The 17,993-nt window shown below is 43.1% G+C and overlaps 6 protein-coding genes across 8 annotated transcripts; 2 read left to right on the top strand and 4 right to left on the bottom strand.

The window, feature by feature from the left end:
* LOC135338239 (osteoclast-stimulating factor 1-like) lies at positions 1 to 3,121 on the top strand. Its single transcript, XM_064534299.1, has 10 exons — positions 1 to 166; positions 308 to 354; positions 822 to 872; positions 1,071 to 1,134; positions 1,411 to 1,502; positions 1,639 to 1,708; positions 1,841 to 1,890; positions 2,026 to 2,104; positions 2,343 to 2,435; positions 2,837 to 3,121. The coding sequence occupies exons 1-10, from the start codon at positions 121 to 123 to the stop codon at positions 2,878 to 2,880; spliced, it is 636 nt and encodes a 211-aa protein (XP_064390369.1). The 5' UTR covers positions 1 to 120; the 3' UTR covers positions 2,881 to 3,121.
* A 146-nt stretch (positions 3,122 to 3,267) lies between these two features.
* LOC135338214 (HEAT repeat-containing protein 4-like) lies at positions 3,268 to 7,997 on the bottom strand. 2 transcript variants are annotated; one of them, XM_064534269.1, is made up of 10 exons: positions 6,924 to 7,997; positions 6,715 to 6,835; positions 6,260 to 6,570; positions 5,849 to 6,040; positions 5,579 to 5,683; positions 5,364 to 5,462; positions 5,052 to 5,123; positions 4,466 to 4,854; positions 3,901 to 4,119; positions 3,268 to 3,675 (listed from the first exon to the last, which is right to left on the bottom strand). In XM_064534269.1, exons 1-10 carry the CDS (start codon positions 7,932 to 7,934, stop codon positions 3,339 to 3,341), a joined length of 2,856 nt encoding a protein of 951 aa, XP_064390339.1. In that variant the 5' UTR covers positions 7,935 to 7,997; the 3' UTR covers positions 3,268 to 3,338. The 2 variants fall into 2 exon arrangements, with proteins under 2 accessions (XP_064390339.1, XP_064390341.1); XM_064534271.1 differs by lacking the exons at positions 3,268 to 3,675; positions 3,901 to 4,119 and adding an exon at positions 4,149 to 4,387 and having other exon boundaries at positions 4,427 to 4,854.
* Positions 7,998 to 8,001: 4 nt separating this feature from the next.
* On the top strand, positions 8,002 to 9,664 carry LOC135338224 (nucleolar protein 58-like). The gene is made up of 3 exons (XM_064534284.1): positions 8,002 to 8,465; positions 8,633 to 8,934; positions 9,077 to 9,664. Exons 1-3 carry the CDS (start codon positions 8,061 to 8,063, stop codon positions 9,567 to 9,569), a joined length of 1,200 nt encoding a protein of 399 aa, XP_064390354.1. The 5' UTR covers positions 8,002 to 8,060; the 3' UTR covers positions 9,570 to 9,664.
* Positions 9,576 to 11,142, bottom strand: LOC135338222 (uncharacterized). Its single transcript, XM_064534282.1, has one exon. The coding sequence runs from the start codon at positions 11,083 to 11,085 to the stop codon at positions 9,727 to 9,729; it is 1,359 nt and encodes a 452-aa protein (XP_064390352.1). The 5' UTR covers positions 11,086 to 11,142; the 3' UTR covers positions 9,576 to 9,726.
* Positions 11,143 to 11,212: 70 nt separating this feature from the next.
* Positions 11,213 to 12,250, bottom strand: LOC135338240 (uncharacterized). Its single transcript, XM_064534300.1, has 2 exons — positions 12,043 to 12,250; positions 11,213 to 11,850 (listed from the first exon to the last, which is right to left on the bottom strand). Exons 1-2 carry the CDS (start codon positions 12,179 to 12,181, stop codon positions 11,381 to 11,383), a joined length of 609 nt encoding a protein of 202 aa, XP_064390370.1. The 5' UTR covers positions 12,182 to 12,250; the 3' UTR covers positions 11,213 to 11,380.
* A 55-nt stretch (positions 12,251 to 12,305) lies between these two features.
* LOC135338215 (myotubularin-related protein 10-A-like) lies at positions 12,306 to 17,981 on the bottom strand. Of its 2 annotated transcripts, none has more exons than XM_064534273.1 (11): positions 17,824 to 17,981; positions 16,936 to 17,024; positions 16,721 to 16,860; positions 16,483 to 16,558; positions 16,251 to 16,387; positions 15,847 to 16,091; positions 15,351 to 15,530; positions 15,004 to 15,149; positions 14,494 to 14,643; positions 13,970 to 14,178; positions 12,306 to 13,682 (listed from the first exon to the last, which is right to left on the bottom strand). In XM_064534273.1, exons 2-11 carry the CDS (start codon positions 17,012 to 17,014, stop codon positions 12,384 to 12,386), a joined length of 2,661 nt encoding a protein of 886 aa, XP_064390343.1. In that variant the 5' UTR covers positions 17,015 to 17,024; positions 17,824 to 17,981; the 3' UTR covers positions 12,306 to 12,383. The 2 variants fall into 2 exon arrangements, with proteins under 2 accessions (XP_064390343.1, XP_064390342.1); XM_064534272.1 differs by having other exon boundaries at positions 17,818 to 17,977.
* Between the last annotated feature and the right edge of the window lie 12 nt (positions 17,982 to 17,993).

The raw sequence follows: 17,993 nt of genomic DNA, 5'->3' as shown, positions 1-17,993 counted from the left end.
TCGCTTCTCTCTACGCACGTGAACTAATTACCAGTCTACAACTGTTAACCTTGGGGAATATTCTTATACATACTACTATACTAGTGTACGTACTGCTTCGCTGTGAGAGTTGCTGCCGCCATGTCTAGGAAACCGGCCCCACCAAAACCAGTACCTAAAAAGCCAGGTAGGAGTGTTAGCATATTGGAGGCAGTTCAGATGAGTGTGTGTGTGTACATGTAGCATGCATACGAGTCGAGTCGTGTTGATGGTTGTAATGCATATGATCATATGAGCAGATATCATAAACATTCTTGTTATACCACAGGCCATGTTGAAGTGGTACGAGCTATCTACGCATATGCCGCACAGCAGGTAAAGACAACACGAACCTGATCTATCGTTTTTAGTCTGTACATACTTATTACATATACATACGTATACTATGATTAATTGGGTGTACAAAGGGTTAAGCTGCTTAATTCAAACAGTGCAGTTGCCATGTACCTACCTAGTGATTATTAAGAGGGCCCGGGAGTGTTCTAGACAGGTGCGTATAACGAACTCCCCAAGGTTTATTTTGTTAGACTCTCAGTTTATTTTAGGGCAAGTGGATAAGCAGATAACGTCAATCAAAATTAATGATAGTAGACTGTGTGTTAGTCGATGGTTATTGTCCATATATAGTCAAACCATCCTGTTCTAGTCTGTATGGCTTTTGCTGACTATATTAGTATAATTGGGTGTGTGTGGTCATATTGGCTGGGTCATGCCTCGTTGCCTCCACGTTATATATATATATACGAATGCCGTTACCATGGCACTCCCGCCCACACACTCAGGTGGACGAGCTCTCTTTCGAGGAAGGGGACACACTCTATATCACAGAGAAGGTATATGCCATATAAGGAATGCCCATATTTGTATATATATATATACACTGTAACTAACCTGCGTAACTACTGAAAAATGCCCGGAATCTATAACTATAGCCACCGTACTATTTGTACACGTGTACATATCTTCTTGTTACAATACTGTCCATGACTGTACAGTACCTTGTTCTGGTTGTTCATGTGCATCCTTTACAGAATGAAGACGGATGGTGGAGAGCACGGTGTAATAAGAAGGCGGGTCTTATTCCGTCCAATTATAGTGAGTCCTTGTGCCGTGTCAATATAGCTACAGTTGTACGTACGTACTGCCATGTGTCTACTGCCATGTGTCTAGTGTTGTCTATTGTATGTTCCCAGTGTCTGTATCTAGTATAATTATTGCTTGTGCTATTGTACATGTAGTTAGTCTCATTGTGTGTCAGACCACTATATGTAGTGTAGTAGGCCTGGCATTATTGCCGGACCTTAAGGGGGGTGTGGAATAGTGACCCCCAGACTGTTAGGGGGGTGTGACCTGGCCGCTTGTTTCCTACAGTTGAGGGGAACACTGAGACCATTGTGAACCCACTACATGAGGCGGCTAAGAGAGGGAACCTTCCCTTCGTAGATGAGTGTCTCGCAAACAGAGTGAGTGGGTTCATTGAGATAATAACAGTTTAATTTCAGTGAATACAGCCTGTGAAAGGTCTTGTTACATGCATACATTAATTAGCTATTGTATTGTATCAAGTACATTGTTGGTTGAAATGACCTCCTCCTGCAGGTATCTGTGAATGGACTGGACAAGTCTGGTTCAACTGCACTACACTGGGCAGCCAGTGGAGGTCATACAGGTACATACGCTGTCATTGTGTACATTAGAGTCCTTACAGCCCTCAACAGTACATTTGTACCCTCTCCCCCCATATAGTGATAGACTCCACCCCAACCACACCCTCTTATTAACACACTGTATGGTTCCACAGAATGTGCACAGGCGATATTGAAGGTCCAAAATGTTGAGCTGAATGCGCAGGTATGTCAACATGCACATCTGTTTGTTTACAAATCGACCCATACTAATATAAACTGGTGTTCTACATGGTACGTACATGTATTACACATTCAGTTTTTATTTTCTTATGACACCATCATTCTCCCCCCCCCTTAGAACAAGCTAGGGGACACCCCCCTGCATAATGCCGCCTGGAAGGGACATGCTGACGTCGTGGCGTTGCTCTTGGAAAACGGTAGGAGTTAAAATGATGTACTTTGAACTTCTAATGTGTTGGCTAAGTTGATGTCTTGGCCTAAGGCTGTTAATACTGTACAGTGTGTGTTGAACCTTGAACCCTGTAATTGTTATGCCTGGGGGGAGGGGGCGTGCAGTTAGTGTACATGCCGTAATACTTATTCAGTGTGTGTATAATAGTCTCCCTAACATGTACTAGTGGTTGTGTGTAATCACTGTTCTTGTGTTGTCATTAGGAGCCAACACGACAATAAGGAACAATGAGAAGCAGTTGCCCTACGACCTGTCTGCCAAGAACCCCGAGGTGGGACGTCTGCTCATGATCAGAGGTGAGTCACTCCACTTGGCTAGTCTACTTACAGACAGACTAGAGTTCTGTAAGAATAGTACTGTAGCTCGATCTGTTCAGTACATTGTGCATTTGATATCTAACTTTGAGTGCTCATAACTTGAGTTAGGATTGTGCATTTTTCATAATTAAAGATTCATTTTGTAGCCCTTTGAAAGTCCTATCTACATGTATAGTAATGATTAAATAATAGCCTCTTATACAGCCTAAGTACAATTTTAAATTAGACCTAGCGTTGCTTCTGATCAGTATTTATTACATTCAGTTGGTTGCTATAGCCACATACTTATCAGCCTAATATTATTGGCTAACCCGCTATTATTTCAGGAGCACCACTTATTTAGCCACTGCAAGTGTTTTACCTTTTTGTCTCCTTATCAGATTCTGGGGGTGCAGAGTACGGCGAAGATGAGGATTCTGATTAGACTACACAAGAATGTAGATATCAATGTGACTATGTACGTTGTCGTCGTCGTTGTAGCAATATGTCAGTAGCTCTGTTATTTTTGAGTGCACATACAATAATAATTTCCTGTTAGATCAGCTTTCACGTTAATTTTTGTGCCTGTGAATTAAATGGACAATGCGAAATCAGTTTGTTCTTTGTTCTAACAATCATATATATAATTAATTTGTTTGTTGAAAAATCAATATTATTTTGCTCAATTTTAATTTTAATGGTAGAATTAAGGTGTTATGCGTATATACATGTATACTTATGTTACTGTATAGAGCTACATACATGTACATTCATAAAAAAAAATGCAGATCTTGCATGCATACTTCCTACAAACACTGTTATTCGGATGAAATTGAAGGAATAGCAAAACTTCAGATATTGAAAAAGCACATACAATACAACACACAAGCAAATGGAATAATGTTAAGTATCGGAGTCCATGTCTAAAGATGTTCTAATATCTCCGAGAAGTCCATCAATACCTTCTCTATCGGGACTCCACTCATTTTTGTGTCTTCTTGCTTGGATATCAGGCAGCTTCTCTTTGGTGCTAGCAGCCACAATGTCCATTGCATTGCATCTCACTGCAGGGTTGCCAGTGTCAGTATGGCCAACTCTGAGTGAGCGAGTCGAGGAATCTGATTGGACGCTGGGTGAACGGAGGGTGGACGGTGGTATATCAAGTGTGGTGGTCTCAGTTGTTAAAGCATTGGAAGTTGTGTGGCATTCTCTACTGGAGTCTTGTCTGTGTGTCAAAGCTCTGTGTGTGTGTGTGTGGGGGGGAGTAAACAGATTCAGAAAATGAAAGATTTTGGCCCGGGATATTACTGATATATGCACACCATAATTATTATTGTACAAACATTTCCTAAATTAAATACGCAACACAAGTGATGGTAGGCGGCCCTCTCAAACGTAATTAGCGACGAAAACAGGCCTGATTTTGCCCACTTACGCTTTTGTCTACAGGTATATCACTACTTACCTAGGCCCTGTGTAGTTGAGCCTGTCCCTAGTGGTTAACTCTGGCCTCATGGCTCCTAGTATGGCCTTATGTGTGATGGTGTTACGATCAGAGCCCAACACAGCTGCAGTGATAGTCTCCTGGGTACCTAGCCTCTTCACCTCAGAGCAGATCATCTCAAGCATGTCGTCCTCAGGCCCTTCACGAGAACCCAGCTGCTCTAATGTCCGGGTGACCTCACTACACACAGGGGGGGGGAGAGGGGGGGGGTCAGTGTACTACATTAATTTTATGATAAAAACCGTTATAGTGAAAGAGAGTATAATTATGGTAAGATTATATAAAACAATAAGCAGTGTATAAAAATAGTCGCTGCTGTATCACTGCATGTACATGTACTGATTAAGGTACATGTCATATAACGGCTCTAATTTAACGCCACGGTCACTGGAAGTACATAGTAACTGACCTCTTAACGCCAGGTCACTGGGTGTACATAGTAACTGACCTCTTAACGCCAGGTCACTGGGTGTACATAGTAACTGACCTCTTAACATCAGGTCACTGGGTGTACATAGTAACTGACCTCTTAACATCAGGGTCATCCTCTACAGTGAGCAGGTCCCTAAGAGTACACACAACCTTCTCCTCCTTGAGCCCCAGTCTGCCTATGGTCCGACAACCCTCTGCACGAACATTCCCCAGCTTCTCAAACCGTATCACCCACACCAACTGCGCGACTAGCCCTTCATCCACCACCCCACACTCGGCTATAGCCTGGAGGGTGGCTACTTTAACTTTCCAGCTGGAGTCGTGTGTTAATAGAGAGAGGAGGGTGTCTCGAACTTTGTTGTGGGTGAGTTTTAGGGCTCCGGCCATTTTGACGGCTTGTATGCGTATAGAGATGAGAGTGTCTGAGAAACAAGAGAGGAATGGAGGGAGTAGCTGGGCCGTCATTAGGTGGAGGGAGTGGAGCTGGTGGAGTGGGTGGAGTGGGTGGGGATAGTGCCGTGGAGTGGGTGGGTGGGAAATATAGGATGGTAGGAAATCTAAGCTGTACACTACACTCATACTGAGTGTTATTAGCTCAAACAATAGCATACATGTAGGCGATATAATTATGGTGGTGAATACACTGTACACACAAGTATGTTAGTTTAATGTAGCCACACCTTCTTCAATGCGTCCAATCTAATGATTTCCGAGGCATCAGTGAGTCTCCGCCCAACCTCATCATGAATCATCTGTGTTCAAAGATAACCCATAAACAAATGATTGCTCACAAAAAAAAACTACTTTGAGCTGATATTGTATTGCTAGGGACTATCTCTCAATGGTTATTAGAAATTGGGCTCAACTTTTCCATTTTTTGGGAAAAGTGTGGGGCTGAAATGGGGCTGTTTTCAGAACTGACTTATGCAAGTTTTAATACTGCATTTAGTAGCTCTGAAAGCACTGAGATAAGTGCTTGCACATGCACACACCTTCCCATGTCCTGTAAGGCCCAGTGCTTGAGAAGCTCCGGTCCTCACCTCTGGACTCCAGTCATTCCAAGCCAAGTACACCAGCTTCTGACATACATCCTACAAGAGTGCACACACACATAGACAACTAAGCCTTACAGAGCTCTGTACAATAATGTCTACTTCACCAGCTGTAGAGGGGTGATCATGATAGGTGGGTACAGTGTGTGACTCACTTTGTTGATGCCTCCGTAAAGCTTGGGCATCATCTGGCAGGCAGCCAGTCTCTCCAACCAGCCAGAGCAGTTGAGGCTCTCAGAGATGAGGCTGTGAACAAGATGCTACATAGAGAGAGGGGAGGGTACAGTATGTACTAGGAAAATGAACACCAGATTAGCAGTTTCGTACGCTTGATGTTGTGTGCACACTTCAACTACATATCTTACTACATGTACAGTGTATACATGTATATGCTAATACCAAGGGTAATACGGGTATACACTAACTGTCTTAGAGCTGAGAGAGGCGAGCAGTTGTGATGCTCTCCTGGCAGTGAGACCTGAATGATCTTGCAGGTGATGCAGGAGCACCTCCACCACCGCCAGTGTGGTCACACCCACTATAGCCAGCACCTGGACACTAGCCCAACTCTCCACAGCATTGGCTCCACTGATAGCAGCCAGCAAAACCTTCTCAGCCTAACAGAGGGTGAGGCAATACAACAATTCTGTCACCTAAATAGACTACATACACATGTCGTATAGACAAAAATTTGCTGCAAAGCTAACGTGAATTACTACCAGAAGTACTCATGGTACTACATAATTATAGCTGTCAAACGAAATTATTCAAGCTTCTACGAGTGCAAAAACTGTAATTATTTTTTTTAGCTAGCTGTAGAAAATTGTAAAACATACTTGTTCATTCTGCTTGTCCATACAATAGAGGGTGATTGCACTGGGCACTCTGACATGCTCTGTGGTGTCCTTCAGTTGTTGTGTCAAAGCCTCCACCATTTCATGTTTCTCAGCAGCAGAGGAAGAGGAGGAGCTTGAGGGACTCAGTTTCATCTCAGAGAGTGCTCGGTGTTCAGCTAGTAGAGCTATCGACGTGATTGCTAACATACGAGTAGTTTCACAGACATTTTGTAGGTCCGCCAGGATGGAGTTATGGTCGGCAACGTCCTTTAATTGGAGATGGAGCTGCCACTTCTTATGCCACTCGTGCACTAAAGAGAGAGAGAGAGAGAGGAGGGAAAGTAATATTAAAGTATGGCACACAGGCAACATTCATGCAGCTTGCAATAATTATTATAATAGATTCACAGGATCTAACTAGGTAACTGGTGGTAAGAAGAACAGCTAGAGCTCACTGATATCAAACAACTCCTTATTCTTGCCACCCTGACTGCGTGAGATGAGAGTGGACTCAGAGGACTGGGACGGAGGGAGGACAGAGACATCGTGACACGCCCACAGGAGATCCTCACTCGTCTGTGCATTATAAGTTAATCTAATATTACTACCCGCTAACTAACAAACAACTTCTAATGTTAACAAGAGGTGCGCCTACGACTCTTACTTGAGCTGGCTGAGGAAAGTCCAACCATTTCCTGTACCCTCGCACGTTCTCTATCTTTGTCTCCTTCTTTTCTGCCTCACCTGCGGCTCCACACCACTCAGTGGGAGAATAGGGAAACGAATCCTCTACCACTGCATCAAACTTTGCACCACTGTCCAGAACGAGCTTGGTCCGATCGGCCATTTTCTGGTGTACTGGACGTGCCCCATCTTGAAACTCAGTGAGATAGTCTCGTGGAGGTGGAGACACTAGTCCCTCACTATCATTGTACATATCGAAACATGACAAATTTGAAGCGTTTTTCACAATGGAGGATCTCGATTGCCTATTAAGTAACAACGATCTGCTTGAATCCTCGATGGATATATTGCTTGGTTTTCCTGTGAGTCTCCTAGCTGTGTAGCTGCTAACTTTGCCCAGAGTTTCGTCTTCCCATAAGACAGATTTGGTTGAGGGTGCCATGTATATTCCTGTTTTGTTAGTGGTCTTCGTAACTGAACCAGTCGGCAAGTTCAAATCAGTACTGTAATGTCTTGACCCCAACACACCATTCTTGTCATCAATTCCTCTGTTAGTATGTCTGGAGGGTGACTCAACTAAATGACAAGGGAGATGTCGTTTCATATCACCACGGCAATTGTGGCGTCCAATCGGAGCATTCCGAGGAGGTCTGGAGTACGTTTTGATTCCCAAATCATCCGGACGAAATAAACACTTGATGTCGCGTTTCTTTGACTTTGCGTAGCTCAGCAGGTGAGGGCTAATATCAGTTACAACTTCATCATTGAAGTCTAGACTTTTCCCAAGCTCTTTGAGATGGTTGTTGAGAGGTGGCAGTTGCTTGGGTGTTCTGTGAGAGTGCTCCTTGGTGGCAGCTCCTGGTCTCTCATGACCGACCTCATGACCTCTCTTGCTACTAGAAGAACTTGCTCTGGGACTGAGGGAGGGGGAAGGGATGTACTGCACTCTGCGTCCACATGCATACAGATCAGACTCTGCTGAAGCAATCATCTTTGCATGAGAGCTGCAAAATTAATCGGATCGATAGTAGAAGAATTCACTTGTTGCCATGGCGTTGCCCTTAGCAATAACAAAAAACCCGTTTTGATTGATTTTGTGACAAGTATAAATTAATTAATGGCTACGCTTGATCTAGAAGAAAGTGATATTGACAGTGAATATTCTGATGAGTTTCTGGAGGATCTGTCTTATTCACAAAGCTCTTCTGAAGAAGAGTCAACGCACGAGTTAGTTGCACGGCTAGAAAGCTCGCTGGCCAAGGACCGTTCAGGATCAAATAAAGACACCTCCAACTCTAAGCAAGCATGGAGAGGGAACAAAACTAGTGATCTTGGGAAGACATTACGAATGCCTGTGAAGATCGCAAAAAGCTCTAGTGTGGAAAAGTTCAACAGCTCAGTAGATGTACGAGATGCTTGCTATTCTAGCTGGCTATCACAGAAAAGGACAAGTATCAGTTTGGACCAGAGTTCCAAACAGAGGGCAGTGAACGAAGAACAAATGAAAAAGAAACTAAAAGAGGTGGATTTATGTGTGTGTTGTACAAAGTTGTTGCATGTAGCTTGTCAAAAGCTGGTATATAGTTGTTGTACAAGCTCTTGTGTAAACAATTTGAGCTGTTATGTAAACCCAGTACAATGGCTTCTCCATTCTTAAACTGATGCTGCTCTGTTTGTTTTCTCTTATAGACTGAGAAGGTAGAGCGTGCAAAAAAGACCGTGGAAAGATGGAACAAATCGAAGACAGAAGAACTCCAAAAGAAATCAAAAACAAAACAAGAAATGGCTAAACTGAAAGAGCTTGAAGAAGAGGAGAAAAGACAGAAGATGATAGCCACTCAGGCAGTGTCTGAGAAATGGAGGGAGGAGAAAACTAGAGACTTGGTGAAGAAACAGAGAAAACTCCGGAAGAAGCGAGAGGAGGAGGCAAAGAAAAATATTGAAAAAATGACTGAGAAAACAGACGATGCTGTACATGCTTTCAACGCCTGGTATGCCATAGCAATTAGAGTACCCGATTTGTTAGTTCACATTCCTTGGATTGTTCGACTAAAATGTATGTATGTATGCACACATGTGTATTATTATAGTTACAGCATTCATTTTGTTTGACTTTGTACTTCAACTTTGCAGGAAACAGAAAAAGGACGGTCACTTGAAAGAGCATAGAAAAAAGCAACATAAAGAAAAACAAATTCTAGAAGGCAAATCCAGACAGCAGAAAACTGAAAGACTTGACGACTCAAAAAAAGCCTTTGAAGCATGGAGATCTAAAAAAGACGACGTATTACAGACAACTAAAACTCAGTACACATACAAGAAGCGACCTAAGATCCACACTCGTGCATGGTGCCCAGCTAGAGGCATGAAGCATGCCTACCCTAAAGACCCTGCTGCTGTCAAGAAGAAGACAAGCAGGGCCAGCAGTACACTATCTGAATCTCCCAGTGTGAAATCATACGAATCAGAATCGTTTGAATCGACCTCAACTTCCGAGAACTCTTTTATTGATAGCGAAAGTGAACAGTCAGTTGATGTAGCTCCAATGTGTAGCATCACTGGTAAAAGAAAAACAATTCAAGTATGCTGTCAAACTTTAGAATATTGGTGTACTTGTCAACATTGATTTAACCATGCTTCATAAAAAAATTGTTATTGCCAACACAGAACATTATGAAATGTGTATAAATTATATAATAATAATTATTACACGCTGTAAAAGTATTATCTGGGGGAGGGATAAAAATTCTATTGAGTCCATGAGCATGCAGTGAGTACTTAGTCTATTTTCCTAGAAGCACTGCTATTTGTATGTCCAGGCCTTCTATCTTGGCTTTGTACTCAGCACTATAATCTTCGAGATTCTTTACTTGCCTCTTGAGGGAAACGTTATCCCTTTCGAGTGACGAGCATCTTGCAAAGTGTTTACAGTCCATACTACTTCCGTTCACACATTTCTCGTTCCGTAGCTGCTGCTTGCATTGAAGCACTTCTTTTACTAGCTCTGTTTGGCGAGCTTGAGCATCTTCCAACGACTTTTTAAGAACAGAAATTTCTTCTTGAGCATCAAACAGTTCTTGTTCGGTTACACTTCTTTCCATTGACATCTTTTTGAATTCTTCTTCAGTTCGCTCGAGTGTTTCGCTGATAACTTTCTTTTCACTAAGAGCTCTCTTTTTGCTTTGCTTCTGCTTGTGGTGAAAAAGCTTGATTTTTTCTATGAAATCATTGGTTAGCTTGGCAAAATACTCGTCACTCCCTCCCACACTGTCGTAGGAGCATTGTCGCTCTATACTTGGTGGTGCGGGCTTGAAAAGAGTAGACTCTAAAGATCTTGGCCCAGAGCTATCGGAGGGAGTGGTGGATGCTTTCATTAACTCAGAGTCCAGACTTGCTTGTAGAGTGCCATGGCTGGTGGGTGGTGTGTCTGTTTCTGTTAGCAACTCGTCACCTAAACTGTGATTGTTATCATTTGGTTCTTCAGTTTCAGTCAAATTGAGACTTGCTTTGAGGGAGTCTTGGCAAAATTTCTCGAACATGGTTAAAAAGGCTTTGTTTTGAAACTCACAATGCTCACACATAGAGCTTAGCCCAGGGGAAAAGCCAACAGGGGTACTAGCGGAAGGTTTGAAGCAAATCTTTCCTCTTGGTCTTAGAAGCGGTTCACTCATTAAATGTAAGGGTGTAGGTGGCATTGACTCAAGTTTAGATCGCATTTCTTTAGAAAGCTGCTTTAGAATATCTGGACCCTCCAAATCGAAAAATGAGAGTAAATCAGACATGAACTGTGGCTCTAGTAAGACACTGCTTTCAATGTCTTTGAGAACAATCGCACATTTGTCTCTAGAGGGTGTGTAGGGACAATTGATTACTTTATACTTTGTTTCACGTGTGATCTTCTGATTTGAGAATAGTTCAGCACTGAGGTCGAGTATTTCTGGCTCCATAGCTATTAGCAGCTTGCTGTAGTACATTTGCAGCAGTTTAGCTTCTCTGGTTGTAAAGCCATCCACACCATCTTCCCCGGCCTCAAGGGCTGTGTCAATCACTCCAGGACCCACTCCTGAGTCTACTGACATCTTCTTGGTTGGTTTGACGGGTAGAGCGTCCTCTGGTTCCATTGACAAGGCAATTGGGTCCATTTCTCTGATTCTTCATAGACTTAATTAATACGTTATCTAGAGAGGGGATCTCCCAAACAAACCGCAGAGCTTGTACCTTGCCCCGCACCCACCCCCACATTTTCAACTTTTATAGCAGCAACGGAAGTAAAATTTAATGTGAGCTACATAATTATATCTACTATATATCCGATTCTCATATCTGGTACTGGTACATGTATACTGAATAAAACAACACTAGCACTAAGTTTTCTAAGACTATAGTTCTGTCCAGCCAAACATCAACATCTTACATAAATAATGTGTCCCTATCTAGCTAACTTGGTCGCCCCACTGCTTCCTTGTGGTTCACTATAGCTGTGCCGTACCATTCAAGTTCAGTGATGAGCTTGTCGGCATTAGACGTCATCCGATCGTTTACTGCCTCCCCTGTCTCGCTCAGTTGTGTCTGGATGGTCGGAATTGCAAACAGAAACGATGGGCTAACGCATCCGATTTCTCCAAGCAAACATCGGGCTTGCATTGCAGCTCTCTGCCCTCCAAATGGTCCCATAGAGTAACTGACAATCCCAGCAGGTCTATATTTGAATGAAGTTGCAGGGAAGTGGGCCACCATGTTCGTGAGGGCAGGAGGTAGACAGTGATTGTACTCTGCACATACAAACACAAAAGCATCAGCATCAGCGAGGATTTGGTTCGTGTCTTGCAGCAGTTGGGGTGCTTGTGTGCGGTCCTGGTAGTGGTGCAGAGCCTTCTTGAGTAGAGGCAAATCCAACACCTCAGGATCTGTGTGAAGAGTATAAAAACATAGTGAGATAGCGATAGTTATGATTATTACACAGCAACTGGATGCTTACAATCACATAGCTAGAAGGGAATAGAAAGCAAACCATAGATAATAGAGCACAGAAAGGGATCGGAAATTATCTATGAGCAAACTAATTCTCTACAAGGCAGCCACACCCTTCTTTAGTTTACCAAGTAGTTTCACTTGGTGGCCCTTGCTAGAGAGCTGGTTGACCATGAACTTGGCCGCCCTGGAGCCCATGTTGTTCTCCCTCACTGTTCCCAGAAGCACCACCACATTTAGAGCACGCTTGACAGTCTGTTGAGCCATTTCTCCTCCTTTCTGTTACTACTACAAAACCACACATCAACGGTTTTTATTATGCAAAAAATGCATGACAGCCTACGTCACTAATCATGGCTAGCTGCATGCACATGTAACACTACAGCTGTAATTAGATTCAATACTTTTATATACCACAAATAGACCACGAATGGGTGATGTGATAACAATTATGGTGTAGTATTAATGACTATACATCTGAAAATTCCAACGAATGCACAATGTCTGAGTCTTTGAACAGAAATTTTTCTTCTGGTGTTTTCGAAAGTTGCTTGGGTGATGAGTGTTGCCAGGCAGCTATAATTGGATCACTAGCCTTGCTTCTAGTCACCTTCAGTCTTGTCTTTATCACAGGGCTTCGGCCCAGAGGGACGGGGGAGCTAGTGGGGCTGGATGAAGCACGAGGTGAAAGATGCTTGAAGCGAACAACGTTCCTCCCTTCTTCCTCTCTCTGACTACTATAAAGAGCATCTGTGAATTCTGCCATAGTTGTCTTTTGTTGCGATAGAGAGAGAGTGAGGCTGGGTCTGCTCAAAAGAGAGTTTTGTGACAAGTCACCATTTCCTAGCAATTGTTCTTGGCTGAGAGATTCTCCCATTGTTCCATTATCAATCTCGATACTAGCGTCTGGTTCATCATACGAGTATATCGCAGCTGAGAGTCTTGGCTGAGCAGTTAGGCTTTGATCCACCGCCATTTCTTTGTCTTGCGACAACTCTTTCTCTCTAGTCTGAAGCACTTCTCCAATGAAGCTAGTCAAATCACTTGTGTATGAACCAACAGTTAGTTCCACTTCGTTCAATTCATCTTTCATCTTACGCACATCACGAACCATACGACTCTCGAGTTTCTGAAGAGTGCTTTGAGTGACTCGTTGCTGCAAGCTTAGCTCCGGCACATACCTGAAGAAAAAACCCCCCCAAACATTCATATTGCACATCGATGTCTCAGGCATGAGAAGTCCTCTTTGATAGTAGTCCCTCATTTTCGAATCTAGTGCTAGATCAGCCGGGGATGTGTCGCGACTGTCCCTATACAAACCGTGGTTGCCAGCCGTGGCTAGATCAACAGGTCTCTCGGGGAGCAGTGACGTGGGAGGAGTTAGCTCAGCTTGTAGGGGGTTGGTACTGTTGTAGTAATAGTGAGCATCACTACTACCAAAGACATAATAGAGTGGGTTTAGACACTCTTCGTTTTCCTCTTGGCTAAGCGACGATCTCCAATTGTTCCAGGCTGACAAAATAGGGCCTTCGTAGTTATTCTCAGTACTATCCATGGATTCATCTTCGTCGCCAAAGAAACAACTTTTTCGAGAGTAGATGGATGCTTGCAATCTTTGTTTGGGCGAGTCAAAGAGGAAGTTGTTGTACAAGCACTGGAGAGTCATATCGTGGAAACGGAGGAGGAACATCTCAGAGAATTCAAATGCTGAAGGGAACTGTTTCGAGAGCTGCCATACACAGTCCAGGAACAGGAGGAACACTGGGGCCTGCACGAGGGGAGAGTAGGGGAGTTTGATTGGTAGTTGGGAGCTTAAATTCGCGAAATAGGAGCCTTTTTACAGCAAGCATGCATGCAATATTAAATTTGCGGGTATAAATGTTCGCGGTTATGCTTAATCAGCGAAAACCATGAACATTTATACCCTCGAAATATACCCGCTATACGGTACGTAGCTAGCTCATGCTACATATAGCTACAGTGTACTAGGACTTATATTAATATTTTGATATTACAAATTAATTTTAGTATTACAATAATTATTGACTAACTCACACTTAAGTCCTTTCCTGTTTGAGGCTGTTCTTCGCTGTTAGTGGGTGGGGCCTCGGTCGTCAGTCTGTGCCGGGTCATGAAGGGGTGACCCATAGCTACCCATTCTTTCTGCACCAACAGCTCAAAGCCGGAGAGAGAGCGGAAGTAAGGATCGATCATCATCTGCACTAGACTGGACACAACACAACTCAAGTCCCTACCTGTTTCATCTGTACATGTGTGGGGGGGGCGAGTGGGGGGGGCGAGTGGGGGGGGCGAGTGGGGGGGGTGAGTGGGGGGTCGTAAATGAACAGCATTAGAAAATTCATCGATGAATTGAACACAAATTTAATTACAAGCTCTTAAAGTAGCTACCAAAACAGCTAAAATTTGGCAAGAAATGCAAGGCCTTTGCTTTTGTCGAAATTGCTGGATTTTGATCAATCACAGAACTTGTATTTTAGCACACCATTGGAACTATCATTATGAGAGGTACTGTTATTTCAGGGAAGCAGAATAATTATTATAATTGTACGTAGTCTCACCTAATATCATGACACATCTCTGCTTGATACAGATCAAGTTGGCAATCTCCTTGGAGGCCAGTAGACATGACCTCACTGTACTCAACCATCCAGATGCCTCCAGTCCCCCTAACCAGCGCTTGTCATGTGATGACAGATCACTCAGAGAGGCTGCAGAGTTAGGGTAACGAACAAACCAGCTGAATGTTGAGCAGCTTGTAAGAGGCAATTAACATGATTAGAAGCTTTTGTAACAGAACAGTTAACCTATACTTAGAGCTAGGGGATGTGCCCACACTGGTCGGTGGTGGTTGGTACTTAACACCTCTTAAGCCTACACATGTTAGGCCATAGCACTGAAGCAGCACGAGGGCGAAAACAATAAAATAGCAAATTATTTTGTGAGATTAAGGATTGAAAACAGCTATCACTCACTGACAGAAAATTCAAGGCACACCTGAGCAGTTTATCAATTACAAAACCAACTCATTAAACTAGCTACCATACACAGTGATTGCTATAACTTCTTACGAGGTGTGCAGAGCTCTTGTAGTCTTGGGAACCCTGAGGCTAAGTTCTTGAGTGGTCCACACCTGACGCTCACGTTGTACTGGTACACTCTCTTACTGTTGGCCTTGTACTGCTCGTGGCGCGCCATAGCAACACTCCGCAGATAACTATATACAGGAAAAAACAAAAATGAGCAAACTTGAACAGCAATATCCTACAAGGTAAATGCTAGGTCTGTACAATGTACACAATACATGTACGGCTAATACTGCATGATACTAAATCTGTATATACTGACTACATTTCTATATAGAGTAGGAATCTCCGAGGTAACAGTTTAAAGCATACGTAGATACAAGCTAACTTACACTGGGTCAGGAGCTTCTATAGTGTCTTCGATGGCGAGGGCAGCAGCACGTGTGAGTGATACGCCAGTGTGGGGGTGTGACCAGCACCAGACAGGGGGGCGGTTGTTGACATGGAGACCAGCTGCATTCTCCAGGGCTAAGTCAGAGTAGCTGGTAGGACAGGCAAAGTAAGGGCACAAGCTGGGAGGAGGGGAGGAGACAATAGTGTGGTACATTGGTGCATGGCGATGGTATCTCGAGCTATTGGAAAGCAGCACAAATACATTTTTAGTTTTCATTTGATATCGGACGTTCCTAACGCAAGTTATATGGACCATCAAAGTTAGCTCCGAAAACAGGCCCATTTCAGCAGGCTGCACTTCAGTAGCGTATATCAACCAACCTGAAATGCTCCGTACAGTAAAAGAGCTCTAGGAATAATTATGCTATATACAACACAACATTTAATTGTACCACATGACCAGTAGCTAGTTGGTATTACTACAGTTCTTTATACCTGGAGCAAACGAGGAACTTCTTGTTGGCCTCAGATACCCTCCATTGGTCATTGGTGACTCCTAACCGGTGCAGCTCTCTCTGCCAATCTCGTGCCGTTAGGAACGTAGGAATGGCCGTGTCGGCACTTCCAACAGGGGGTGTGGTCTCCCGACTTCTTGACCTCTTGAGAGCGAGAGTATAGTCAAAGGCAAAAAGGAGATGCACATGTCCGGGGTGGGAGTGTCTAGCTATACCACTAACGACCTGGGACGGAGAAAAATCGAATAAATAATTAATTTTCGCTTGAATACAAAACCTGGTGAGGGGGAATATCTAGCATATTAAATACAGTAAGTATATTTTGCAAAAGGACACTATATAGAATGCTATAGCTAGACTATGGTAGCAATGCAATGCTCTTACTGAAGACACGTCCGTTTTTTCACATTGTTTGACACTGAAGAGAAGTCGTCGAATGTCTTTACAAGTGATCTCCAATTGAGAGATCTTTTTAGGGAGAGTAGCCAAACCATTCAACACTCTCTTACTCTTGTTAGAAACTGTGTGTGTGGTTTGAAGGGGAGGGGGTACGATCAAAATGGTGGACACTAAACAAGAGCTACCATAGTGATCTACAAAGAAAGCTTCTACTCACACACAGCAATGCGGTCCACACAGCCTAAGGGAATGTCCCTACTGGCAGCAAAATAACTCGAGTCAATATGGTGCATCTGCAAGGGAGGAGGGAGAAGAATTAGTCTCAACCATTACACTCTGGTGACTACCATACGATTAAAATTAAACACTCTTGTAAAACTAACAAGCCCGTATAATGCTACAATAAATATAGCACCTCTAATATAAGTGTAGAACCAACGATGCACGTGTTGTACCTTGGAGAGCACCTGCTTGTCCGGTATGAAGGTGACCCTGTAATTAGTGCACACCAAAGCGCCACCGACGGCCAAACTTAGCTTCTCTTGAAAGGTCAGGATGAGTTGAGCATTCTTAGCGTTAGCAACTATGATCTCACCTATAAATATAGCCAAGGAAGTGAAATTAGTGGAATTGTATCAACTTGTAGGGTACCTATATAACGAAGTGTTACCTGGCAACAAGTCCAACCCCTCACACTCAAAAGAGATATTCAAAGGAGATCGCTTCTTCTTGCGAATGAAGTTAGCCATTTCTGTCTGTCTGTATGGGGACACGAGGTTTTATTGGTACAACTTGTGAGTAAGTTACTACTGATATCTGTCTGGCCATAATTATCAGGGGTAATAATTGGGTATCCCATAGCAACCTGTGTGCAAAATACCCGCTAGTTACTGGAACGTAAAGTCTTAGATTATTTGAGTGAGAGACATATGGACTTAGTTATATCCTTTTCTAAGAAAGCCTCCATTTTCAGAATGACAAGATGACGACTGAAAACACGTTGTCTGTTTGTCCATACTTGGCATTGCATAAACGTCACCTTTATACACAACAGTCAAGAGGGTATTCACACTTAGTATATAGTGGGGCTGTAGACTCAACTAACATCAACACATGATTATGCAATGTAAGGTGTGGACAAACAGACACAGGTGGTTCAATATGCATCATCATAAGCTCACAGTCAACATCATCATTCACACAGAATGCTCACAGTGATGGTATAGGCTAAATGAGGTCAACACAATATAATGGTTGCAATTACAGCAGTTATGTATTTGGCATTGCACACTTGCTTAATGAAGTGAACGACAAATCAGCAAATATTAAGAGGGGGGACGGGATGTATTATTATTATTAGTCAGCCTGCATTTTTTTTAATTTCGGAGTGGGATCACAAGTTAACTAGCTATAACTGTAATTATGCATGCATTATACCTAGGCCTATTGTGTTGTGCTAGTTTACTATTGGATAGCTTATCAGATGACAAAGTATATATTGTAGCCACTGACACACGGCTGCACACAGTATGATACTAGCACTAGTACGTACACTCACGGAGATGCCTAGTAAAGGCTTCCAGGAGTGAAGCAAACTCTCTGAAGGCCTTCGTATTCGTATTCGTATAATAGCTGCTTGAATGCACTAATCAGTAGGCTGATTGCCCCACACCCACCCTGGTCTTGTAAATAGGTAAAGGTCTTCAAAGTAAAAAATAATATCAGCTT

This window comes from Halichondria panicea, chromosome 7 (assembly GCF_963675165.1).
Source record: "Halichondria panicea chromosome 7, odHalPani1.1, whole genome shotgun sequence".
Lineage (NCBI taxonomy): Eukaryota > Metazoa > Porifera > Demospongiae > Suberitida > Halichondriidae > Halichondria > Halichondria panicea.
This window is presented reverse-complemented; position numbering and strand designations above follow the sequence as displayed.